The sequence below is a fragment of the Camellia sinensis genome, chromosome 12 (assembly GCF_055761805.1).
Source record: "Camellia sinensis isolate YWXY chromosome 12, ASM5576180v1, whole genome shotgun sequence".
Classification (NCBI taxonomy): domain Eukaryota; kingdom Viridiplantae; phylum Streptophyta; class Magnoliopsida; order Ericales; family Theaceae; genus Camellia; species Camellia sinensis.
In genome coordinates this window covers 89,060,401-89,073,314 of record NC_138972.1, presented here as the reverse complement: position 1 = coordinate 89,073,314, position 12,914 = coordinate 89,060,401, and the positions used below count along the sequence as shown (strand labels likewise).

Sequence of the window (12,914 nt, the reverse complement as noted above, 5' to 3'; positions counted from 1 at the left end):
AATAGACAATGGAGGAAAACTAAAGTACCCCTACTTTCAAACAAAAAAATTATTTTCTACCTTAAAATGACTAGTAGGAAAATTAACAAAAGTGCTTTTAAATCATTTGTGTCATACAAAATAAATAAATAAATAGTGTAAATTTTTTACCTTAAAATGACTAGTAGGAAAATTAACAAAAGTGCTTTTAAATCATTTGTGTCATACAAAATAAATAAATAAATAGTGTAAATTTGGTCGAGTTAAAAGAAAAAAAAAATTAAAAAAACAAAATATTTAGCCGACAAAAAAGTAAGGAAATTCATGAGTCTAGGTCGGATACGTAACTGTAATCATCACCGTCGAATTTCGACACGTGTGCTTCCTCCATTCCACACCCACCTTATAAATATCCAAACCGTCGCGACCCAAAACCTCAAAACCCTTTCTCTCGCTACCTGAGGGCGTGCCATTCTCTTTCCGTCGCCCTTTCTCACTCCTCCGAGAGAAGTACACTCAACAACCCTGCCAAACACCAAACCCTAGATCTCTCTTCTCTCCGATCTCTCCTCAGATCTAATCTCTCTGCTCATCAAGGTACGATATTACTCGGTATAAAAAATTCTCAAATTTTTAGCTCCTTTTTTTTGTTTTTTTGGAATTCGATTGTTTGATTTTTTATATTTTTTATTTTTTTGGCGGGGAATAGATGGTGTCGGACGCGAGCAAGAAGAAGGCGGCGCAAAAGAAGGCTGCGGCGGCGGCGAAGAGAGGAGGGAAGGCCCCGGCGGCGGCCGGGGCATCAAAGAACGCAGGCGGCGTTGAGAAATTGACAAATGAGGTTGACGCGCTTCAGATATCTGATCGGACTTGTACTGGTGTGCTATGTTCACATCCTCTATCTAGAGATATTCGGGTGAGTCATTGGATTCATTTTGGCTTTGGCTTTGGCTTTGGCTTTGGCTTTTTTTTTTTTTTAAATCATGTCTGGTGTTTTTGGACGCTGGAATTTGATGGTTTGGATTTTTGTATTTGGATTGTATAATTGAGTGTTGTTTATCTGCCTTGGATATGATTTTTTTTATAATTATTTTCTCTAGTCTTGAAATTTTGTTTTGTATTAGATTTTTAGCTGATTTTTTAAATTTTTTTTAGTTAGGCCATTTATGATAAAATCTTACCAGCTTCATTTTCATGTGCCTCTTGATATATCTGAGTGTGGCATTTGATATTTTTAAACAAAGGAAGGAAATCGAAGCCCAAGATTATGTAGATAAACCATGTCTAAACATGTTTTTTAGAAATTTTCTAGGCTCGTATATGCTTCAAAAACTTGAGAACACGTGTTAATTGCCTTGACACATGAAAAAAAGTTATAAAATATCTTGGAATCCAATAAATTTTTACTTCTTCTCTTCCTTTAGAATCTAAAAATTCTTATTTCTGAATTAAAAACGTTTTGTTAAACATATTTATGACACTAAAAATAAGGAGAGTATTTCACCTTCTTTGAAGATGCATGGACTTTATTTATAATCCTCTATTGCTTTGCTTCCAATGATTTTTCTTTCAAGAAGTTAGGACGCTAAGACAATTATCAAGTTATGGAATGTGGTTTTTTGCTTCAGTGTTTGCTCTTGTTGCAAGATTGACCAAAATGTTGTTGTTTCCTATATTTTTCGTTCAGATCTGTTTTGATTAAATATCTAATATTTTTTAATTTGTTTTGACTCTACCAGCGTAAAATCATAGTAAAATTCATAGACCACAATCTACTTATCAAGTTGTTTAGGCCATTAATGCATTATACAAGATGGATATAATTTTTTCATAGAGTATGATAAGCTCGGGTTCTAATCCATTATCTGATTTGGAGTTTGTTGGGGCAGTTGAACATGAAATGAATTTACTCTCTCTAATAATCTGGTGGCAACCAATCATTCCCATTGTGTGTCATCTGGATCTCTTTGTTAGAGTTAAGGTTTTCAAAGGCGTTCCTGGGGCGCACGCTAGTGTGATGGGTTCCAATGTGATGGGTTCCAAAAATGCATCGAGGTGTGGTTATTTGAGCACAACACCAACAAGGTGTAAGCCTCTCTCGATGATGCGTTCGCCTCACATGCGCATACTGCACTTTTCATGCATAAGCATACAAAATGTATGCATTTTGTGATGTGGCTGGAAAAGGGAAAAAAAAAAGAAAAAGAAAAAATTTAATCATACCTCATATGCAACTCTAAGTAGTACAAAAATAGAAATAGGAAACTCAACAAAATCAAATCATATCAGTTCCAATAGAGGCAGAGACGATTGAGCTTCTCCGACGTCGACTTTTGGTTTGGCCGCTAGTCTTTCTGGTTGTGTCTCTCTAGTACTTCTATTTCTGGTTTTCGCTCTTGTTTTGTGTTTCTATCTGTTGTGTCTCTCTATTATTGCGTCTCTCTCTCTGTGGGTCTCTTTGACTACCAAATCTTGGTATGGTATCTCCAAGAGAATTTATTAAATGGCTTTTATTGCTTTTTTTTTTTTTTTAACTTGAACTTCTCTCTGACTACCAGATGTTAGTGGGGTATCTCCAAAAGAATTTATTAAATGGCTTTTATTGCTGTTTTTTAACTTAAACTCCTCTCTCTATTTCAATGGGTCTCTTTAACTCCCTCTTTGTTGACCATAAAAACTTTAATAATTTATTACAAAGAAGATGGTATTTATTATTATTTTATTCGAAGTTAATGTCCTTTTTATTAATTCATTTTCTTTTTATATCTAGAATGGTTTTTATAAATTTTATATGTTATTTCTTTTTAAAAATATTTTTTATGTTGTAGTTAAATTTATTTTATATTTTATAAAAATAAAAAATTCAATAATTAGAAGGCTTACACCTCGCTTCATTTGGAGAAAAACGCCTGACCGGCTTTTGCCTATGAAAACTTTGGTTTATGAAAGCTTTGGTTAGAGTTCCATAGAATCCAGGACTTAAGTTCTTTTTTTGCTGTTATTTGCATAGCCTTCAAGGTTATGTTGATGATGTAGACTTCTAATCTAGCGGGCCTCATTTTTAGCGTATTGTTGCTATCTAGACGAGCACCTAGGCAAGCAGATGGGTCTGTCACCAATGTGTTCTACCAAATATGTTGTCCGGGTTAATTGCATGAAACACTCTTTTGTGAATATATCCAATATGTTCGACTTTGTTGGACCTTTTGTGGAGGTAATAATGTGAATTAAAAATCCGATTTCTAACTGCTCTAATTATCTTTGTTTCTTTAAGCTGCATAATTGTTGATATTTATGAAAAATTAATCTGTTTGTGGCCGTTGCAGATAGAGTCTTTATCGCTTACTTTCCATGGACATGATCTTATTGTTGATTCTGAACTGGAACTCAACTATGGCAGGTTTGTGACTTCTACTGGACTCAATGCTGCTTGTGTATATAGCCAACTTTTTATTCATGTATACCATCCATTTGTTGCATTTTGTCTTTACAGACGCTATGGTTTGCTTGGACTGAATGGCTGTGGGAAATCTACACTTCTTACTTCTATAGGGTGCCGAGAGCTTCCCATTCCTGAGCACATGGATATTTATCACCTCAGCCGGGAGATTGAGGCTTCTGACATGTCTTCACTTGAGGCTGTCATGAGTTGTGATGAGGAGAGGTTGAGGTTGGAGAAAGAAGCTGAAGCTTTGGCAGGACAGGTGTGGCTAGTGATTGGATGATCTGTCTCTTAGAGCTTGGTATTTTTAGGAACTTAAATCACAAACTTTGTATTGATTGTTTGTCCTTAGGATGATGGTGGTGGAGAAGCTCTCGAACGCATTTATGAGCGTTTGGAAGCCATGGATGCAGCAACTGCAGAGAAGCGAGCTGCTGAGATCTTGTATGGTCTTGGTTTTAACAAGAAGATGCAAGAAAAGAAAACACGGGACTTCTCTGGTGGCTGGAGAATGAGGATTGCTTTAGCACGGGCTCTGTTTATCTACCCAACTATCCTGCTGCTTGATGAACCTACAAATCATCTTGGTAAGTTCCTGTGGCACTAAACTAGCCCATGGTGGTAAGGTTTTTTGCTTTACTTTCATGTTTTCCATAGTTGGCTGCTATCGATTTTTGAAGTTTGTGGATAAAAAATCTTTTTATGGTGTGGTAAGGTGGAATTTATTTTGATTACTTTATAAGCAATTGTACGATCTAGGCAAAGGAACTAGTGTTAAACATAGTCATCATACCGAGAATAAAATCATGAATCAAAATTACATTTTTCCAAATTGTGTATTGTAAAGATTCTGTCTTAATTTCTAAAATACATAGAAAAACATATCTAAACAAGTAAATTTTTTTTTTTTGATCAGCAAAAAAGAGATCTAAACAAGTAGATATTAAAAATATGTTATTATAAATATGAAATGTCTAGATATACATCAATGAAAAGCTCATTTAGAATGATGAACACGTAACAAGAGATGCTAGTTTGATCCTCCGTGTGATCTATGATCCTTTATTACATTATTGATAATGCTATGAGTAGAAAGCAGTGTCTTTGAAAGCAATTGTATGGTCTAGGTGAACTAGTGTTAAACATAGTCACAAAACAAGAATCAAATCATGCATCAAAAGTCTCTTGTTGCGTGCTCATCATTCTAAATGAGCTTTTCATCGATGTATATCAAATCGTGAAATGTCAAAAAATAGATCATTCAAAAACTAAATTTATGAGACAAGAACTCAAAAAATGCCAAAAGTCTTCTAGTCTTTATTCTCCAGTCTTTATAAAAAAATGGGTTAATAATATTTTTTTTTAACCATTCAAGTAATCCAATTACTCACCTGGAAGGGTCCAAATTACCCAAATCACCACACTTCTCCAAACCCATCACTTAGGCTCTTTTTGGGAATGTGGTTATAAGCAACGTTTGGGCATTTGTTCAAAAAGCCAAACGTGGCTTTTTTGTGCAGGAACCCATTTGGGAGGCTAGTAAAACGCGGCATGGAAATTTACAAATATGCCCTCCATTATTTTAAGGTGCTGGAGATCTACGTTACACGGACTCGTCAGTTTTGGCGAAGTACCCGTGTCGATACGACACGGGTACGGGTACGGGATACGTACGGGATACGGCATGGAAGAGAAGACGAAGAGTAAAGGAGAAGAGAGAAACCTGGTCGGCGAGAGGATCCTGATCGGCGACTTCGAACCAGTCGACTTCAATGACTTAGAAACAAAATCGACTTCGATGACCTTTGAATCAGTCGCACCAGTCGACTTCGATGACCTTCGAACTAGTCGATGACCTCCATCCAGCGCGTCTCTCACTCGATCGCCTCTTCGACCAGATCGCGTCTCTCGCCTTTTCGCCTTCACTCTCTCTCTCTCTCTCGCCTTTTCGCCTCTTCGCCTCTGTCTTTGAACATGTAAGATATAATACTTATAATATATATAATATATAATACTTATAATATATATAATATATAATATATAACATATAATACTTATATTATAACACATATTTTGTATTTTATATATTTATAAATATTAATAAAAAAAATACATATATAATATAAAATAAAATAAAATAAAATAATAAAAACACATTATTTAAAAAATAAATTAAATAATTAATATGTATTAAAATAAAAATATTTATAAAAAAAATATTTATTCTTTATTTATTATATTTTTGTTATTTATAATATATATGTCAATTAAAAGTAAAAAAAAATTATATAGATAAATTAAAAAAATTATCAATAAAAGTAATACATAAGATAAAAATAATAAATATATTTAAAAAATAACTATTTAACTTATCTTTATATAATAAATATATTTTAAAAATTAAATATTTAACGTATCCCCGTACCCGTATCCTCGTTTGGATCCATATCCACGTATCCTCAATTTTTAATTTTGAAGTGCCCGACCCCTAGATACGTACCCACACCCGATATCCACACCCGAGTCCGTGTAACATAGCTGGAGATTGAGAGAAGGGTGAAAATCTGTAAATACACAATAGGGAGGGGGTATTTTGGTCTTTTTACATTATGACATGGTGACATGACATCATAAACAAATATTAACAAAAAAAGTAAAAAAGCCAATTTTTACGAACTTCCCAAATCACTTTCCAAAAAAGCCAAAAAGCTTGGTTAAAAGCCAAAAGTCAACTTTTAACTATCTTCCCAAAACACCCCTTAATGCCTTGAAAATATTCCTTTTGCAAGTAGAAATTTGTGGATAAAATTGAATCTATGGCTTAGTGTATTGAACTACATCGTGCGATACTTATCGTGAATTGTACGTGTACGATGTAAGTTCTGCTAATGTTGATTCACTCCATATATGAATCAATTACTTGGTGTATCAAATTGTGCAATATGTATTGTGAATTGTACGATTATGATAATAGAGGTGTTAAACCATATGATTATGATGATAACTTGTCTGTTTTAGTTTTGGATGGTAAGGTCAAAAAGATTCAGCCAACTAGGGATCATAGTGAATTTGATATTGATGATAAACCATTTTCCGATGACAGATTTGGAAGCTTGTGTCTGGTTGGAGGAAACTTTGAAGAAATTTGACCGCATTTTGGTTGTGGTTTCACACTCCCAGGATTTCTTGAATGGTGTTTGCACCAATATCATCCACATGCAAAGCAAAACATTGAAGCTTTACACTGGTAATTATGACCAATATGTTCAAACCCGTTCTGAGCTAGAAGAAAACCAAATGAAACAATACAAGTGGGAGCAGGAGCAGATTTCTTCAATGAAAGAGTATATTGCTAGATTTGGACATGGATCAGCGAAACTCGCTCGTCAGGCACAGAGCAAAGAGAAAACGCTGGCGAAAATGGAGCGAGGTGGGCTTACAGAGAAGGTCGCGAGAGATAAAATTCTGGTTTTTCGATTTACTGATGTGGGAAAGCTTCCCCCACCTGTACTACAATTTGTTGAAGTCACATTTGGTTACACACCTGATAATCTCATCTACAAGAATCTCGACTTTGGGGTAGATTTGGACTCAAGGGTAGCTCTAGTGGGGCCCAATGGAGCTGGGAAGAGTACGTTGCTGAAGCTGATGACGGGGGATTTGGTTCCTCTTGATGGCATGGTCCGGCGACACAACCACCTGAGGATTGCACAGTTCCATCAACATTTGACTGAGAAACTTGACCTAGAGTTGTCGGCTCTCCAGTTTATGATTAAAGAGTACCCAGGAAATGAGGAAGAGCGGATGAGGGCAGCAATAGGGAAGTTTGGGCTTACGGGCAAATCCCAAGTGATGCCTATGAAGAATTTGTCAGATGGGCAAAGGAGTCGGGTGATTTTTGCGTGGTTGGCATGGAGACAGCCCCACATGCTGTTGCTGGATGAACCTACCAACCATTTGGATATTGAAACGATTGACTCACTCGCTGAGGCATTGAACGAGTGGGATGGTGGCTTGGTTCTTGTTAGCCATGATTTTAGGCTCATTAACCAGGTGGCCCACGAGATATGGGTATGTGAGAATCAAGCTGTGACCCGATGGGAGGGTGATATCATGGCCTTTAAGGAACACTTGAGGAGCAAGGCTGGTCTATCTGATTGAGCAGAATTTTTGGATGGCTCGATAAAATATATTTTAAGTTATTACTTGTGTAGCTTGGCTGATGATTCTATGCAGTGGAAAGTAGGAACGGTTATCACTCTAACGTGTTTTCCAGGCGATTATGATGAAGGCTAAGAGAACGCAGGAGGTGATTGAGGTTTGGTGGTTGTTTCAAGTAGCTAATCAGCCTTGGTTCTGTGCTTGGTTATTAGGAATTTTCACGTACTTACCTATCTTGTTATGCATTTATTCTTCATCTATTATTCTTGGCTGTGGACCAGTTGTGTACCGAGGGGATAATATATATGTATATGACTGTATTCCTTGTGGATGGGGATGCCTATATCAAACCCTTTATGTTATGTATGCAAATTTGAATCTAATGTTTTTACTTGGAACTTAAATGTTTTGTTGCTCCTCCATGTTGAATGTGCAAACTTGTTCTAAATTGGGATTCGAAGTTGGGAATTTCATACATTCTGAACTTGAAATCTTGTTCTTATTAATCAACTCTCTCTAGCGTGGATTAGAGAAACAACATGGTTGTGGGTGGGGAATGCCAATTTAGAACAATAACAAGGTACATTTCTCTTTTTCCTTAGCTAATGCACTGCAAACTTGACTCAAATTTATGAATTTGCTCAATTATACTCACCTAAAAACTCATTTACATCTGTCCAAATCTATAAATGAACCTTAATGACTTGCTTATTGGGAATCTAATTAAAATTGAATTTACATTGTATCTATTTAAAACCATTTAAATGGGTGTTACTTTTATTATCAATTTACCTTTACCAGCCACCATCACTGTCGTCACCATTTCACCGCCAGCACTCCCGTTGCCACTAGCTGCCACTGTCATCACTTCCATCATCACCACCATTGTCACTTCACTATTACCGCCTCCACTGACGTTGCCGTCAAATTGAAAAAAAAAAAATTGAAGTAAATGCAGCCCATTTGCCATCTCTAGTTTAGCTAGCTTTTAATAAACTCATTAATTAACGATACAATGTATCTCTTGGAGAATTAAAAAAAATAAGAAACAAACAAACAAACCGTCTTGCTAAAAAAACAAAGCGAGTTCGCCAAGTGTTATTGTTTGACACTATCAATAGATTACAGATTTAAGAAACTCAATGGAGAGATACTCTAATAATCACTTGATTAGTCAAAAAAAAAAAAACAAAATCTATAGAGAAGAGCGTACGCTACCGAATTCGAAGAGAAAACGTGCTACGGCACGGCATATACCCTTCTAGCATTTGCGGCCATTAATCAACTTCGCTGTGAACGTTTGATGGATAAATTATAAATAGTTTTGTTTAAAATAAAATTATTCTTATAGTTTAAAAAATTACAAATATTTTCTTGTTAGAATTTTTTATTTAACAGAATTAATTAAAAAAATGAAATTTCTAACTGTTCACCTATACAATAATAAAATTATCTGAATTATTAATTGAAATAAAATTTTAACATTATTAAAAACTGTTAATTAACTTGATGATTTATTAATAAAAGGACCTATTTGTTATGAAATTAGAAATCTTAAAGGCATAATGTAATTTCTAAAACTACAGGGATAATTTGTAATTTAAGTAAATCACATGGAGTGTGTTTGTAATTTACCCTCATTTTAAAATTGAAAATTCTATTTATATATAAAAGTTATATAAAATAAAATTTTATAAAAATAATATAATACCCCTCTAAAAAAATAATATAATACCATTATTTTATAAATAAATTTATTTTTATAATTATTTTATTTTAAAGTAAATTACACTTTGCACCCCTACATTTTGTATCGAATCTTACTTTAACCCTTACATATGAAATCATGATAGTCAACTCCTTACACTTCTGATCAAATCTCACTTTGATTTCTACGCATAAAAATGTAACAATCAACCTCATGTACTTTTGATCAAATCTTACTTTTATCCTTCCATAAGTGTCAATTTCCCTTTTATATTACTCAATTGTTTAAATCTTTAACAGAATATAATCATACGATAAGAATATAACTACAACATAAAGGTAAAAAAGGAAAATCATTACATTTTCCATCAATACACACTTTATCCCAAAATTTATATTAAAATATGACTATATTAGGCTAAAATAAAATGCAGATTGTGAACAATTAAGAAGATGAACTAGGGTTTTGCATAAATTAGAATCACAAAACTCAATTTTTTACGGTAACACAGTCTTCTATCTATTCATCTTTCTTTCTCTTTTATTTTTTGTCGCATTTTTTATTTATTTCAAAAGTTCTACTTTCTTATCTTTTTGTCCTAATTTTTTACCATATATATATATATATTGTATCATATAACTCTTATGTACTTATCACGTAAGACAAAGTATATTGGTGAGAAACATGAATAATTTTCCTCTTTTACCTTCATTTCGTAGTCACATTTTTATCATATGACTGAATTTTGTTAAAAATTTAAAAATGAAGTAACAAAAGAGGGATATTGACACTTGTGTAAGGATCAAAATGAGATTTAAATAAAAATGGAAGGGATTAACTGTCATAATTTCATGTGTAAGGGCCAAAATGAGATTTAGAATAAAATGCAAAAGTACAAAGTATAATTTACCCTTTATTTTAAATGAAAAGTTAACATTAGTCACATAATTTTTTTTGTATATCATATCACTATCCTTTTAGTGTTCCAATTTTCCACTAATGATTGTTAATAAGAAATATAAAATGTTAAAATATTTAAAATACTAATACATTTTTTATATATTCTAAATTTTCTTTTTTTATATATTTTTATAAGTTGGACTTCTCTCGAGTTTAAATTTGAATATAAGAGAACTTAAGGAGTTCGTGGGCCCACTACAGGTCTCATTTCATTGATTTGAATCGTTTATTTTGTATAGCTCTTAGTGTATATCATTTACGAAAAAAATTGATTGATTTAATAATTGTAACGTTTGATTTTACGATGTTTGTCTCTAAAAAAAATATATGACAAATATATTTTTGAACTTAAAAGAAACCTAACCCTATTTGTATATATCTTTTAGGACACTTGGGCAATAAATCTAAATTTGAAACTATTGGGGCAATTGCTCCAAACTCTATATTTTTGTCCAAAAAGACAATAATAATTTATAAATTCTTACTTATTTGTCTATTTATCCATTATCATTACCCATTGTCACCGACAATCAACGACTGATAATAGTGTGTAAAAAACTAGACCAAAAAAAAAATAGTGATAGAAAAAACACAAAGATAAAAGTTAAAAAATTCTTGAAAACATTGATTTGTGCTTCTCACCCATATATTTTATCAATTATGTTTTTATAACTAAAATAAATAAATCATTAAATCTGGCATCATATGCGCCCATAAAAATGGAATGATCACACAAAAAGGTTCATCTTAAAATTGTAAATCACACATGCAAACAAAACACGGGGACTTATCACCAAAATTGTAAATCACACATGCATATGAAAAGGGAAAACTTAGGGATATGAAATTTTTTTTATAAAAATAGTCATAAAAAATTTGTGATTTTTAAATTACCTTGATTAGTGTGTGGTGCTTTATTTTAAGTGTAATTCAAGGGTCACCAAACTTTCATGATTATTTTTATAAAAGATTTTTCATGATACCTAACATTGCTGATATGAAAAACACAAGAAAATGTAATTCACCCCAAAATTAAATGTAAATCCAACATCACTGCGGTTTTATTATAATTAAAAAGAAAAAAAAGTTATACAAGAGATAATAAAGACAATATGTCATAAATATGGAAATACCAAAACGGAAGTGATTGAGGGCCCTAAATTTCGGGGCTCGAATGCCCCGAAATTCCACTTTAAGTAAAAAAAAAAAAAAAAAAAAAGGAAAAAAGAAAGAAAAAAAGAAACAGTTTCCAAAAATGGAAATTAGGGGCATTAGGGGCAAATTTTTTAGGGCCACCAATCATTTTCCATACCAAAAATATCTTCACTCTAAACTTGATCGGGAGTTAGTGTCCCGACAGTATTTGCTCGAACTTGCTTGGCCGGCAAGGAAGCGTGAGTACACCCTCATGATCAAACCCATACTCCTCAGCTGCTTCTTCCAAGAGCCTCAAGATAGAAGGATGCGCTAGATAGCTGAGTGGAATGACGAACCTCTTGAGTTCGTCATCATTCACTGCTATCACTGCAAAGTGCCCTTCTTTCACATCTTCAGGCACGTTGGTCGAGTCACTAGCATCTTCAATGTCGTCAATATTGGCTGGTTTTTTCGCCAATAAAAGGCTCTTTTGAAGCTTCTCTATGATAATCTTGAGCTTCACAATGCTGTTCTTTTTCTTACCACTAATTCTAAGCTTAGCCACGGCTTCAATTGTGTGTTTGTGCGTGTGTCTCTTTCTTCTTTCTTTTGTGAAAACTCAGTGCCTTTTCTTAGAATGCTGGCTTGCTTATATGCAGTAAAAGTGTGAGAGAGTGATAGAGAGATGGTTGGACTGAACTTGGTGGAAATATGGGAGACCAGTCCATGTGAATGTGGTTTCATTTCACCTATGAAACGTCCCTTCCATGTTTTGCCTTCCAATAATGAACACTGGTAAGTAGATATGGGATCTTCCGGACCACTCTATGACATTGTTTACGAGGTATTTAAACTACCAGTATAGCATAAACTTTTTACAGGTTTCACTCTTCATCAATAATTGAGCAAAAATAAGTATATGGATCAGGAAAATCATGTGACAATATGTGTAAACAATGATATGTGTTTATTTTTTCACCGTTTCGTTATATCACTTGTCTAAACAATGATATGTGTTTATTTTTTCACCGTTTCGTTATTTTTAGGGTCATTTAATTATTTAGGACCTTGTTATTAGTTTGACACATCATCAATATAAAATTCTCAAAAGACTGAATGATTACTCGTAGTTGAGAGATAAATGATTGCACAATGACAACCCTAAATTATCCTCCGAAAATGATATTATATCTTAGAAATATGTAATAATTAGATATAATGATGATATTGTCATTAATTAATAAAAAAATATATATTGCAATAATAAAAATTAAATAATTAATGGAGATAAAAAATTGTCTGGGTAAATTACAAGTACATCTCTTGAGATTTATTTAAAATACGAATTGTCCTTATAGTTATGAAAATTACAAATATCCTATTGTTAGAATTGTTTATTTAACAAAATTAACAACAGAAAAAAATTCATAACTACTATCCTATATAGTAATAAAATTACTTAAATTGTTAAGGCCATCTCCAACACTTCAGCAAATCTATCATCAAATTCGAATTTGGTGAAAAAGT

General features: G+C 33.2%; 1 protein-coding gene across 1 annotated transcript; it reads left to right on the top strand.

Annotated features, from left to right (window-relative positions):
* The first annotated feature begins 320 nt into the window (after positions 1–320).
* Positions 321–7,986, top strand: LOC114265767 (ABC transporter F family member 1). The gene is made up of 6 exons (XM_028206596.2): positions 321–576; positions 689–895; positions 3,306–3,379; positions 3,473–3,683; positions 3,774–4,008; positions 6,525–7,986. The coding sequence occupies exons 2-6, from the start codon at positions 689–691 to the stop codon at positions 7,580–7,582; spliced, it is 1,785 nt and encodes a 594-aa protein (XP_028062397.2). The 5' UTR covers positions 321–576; the 3' UTR covers positions 7,583–7,986.
* Positions 7,987–12,914: the final 4,928 nt, after the last annotated feature.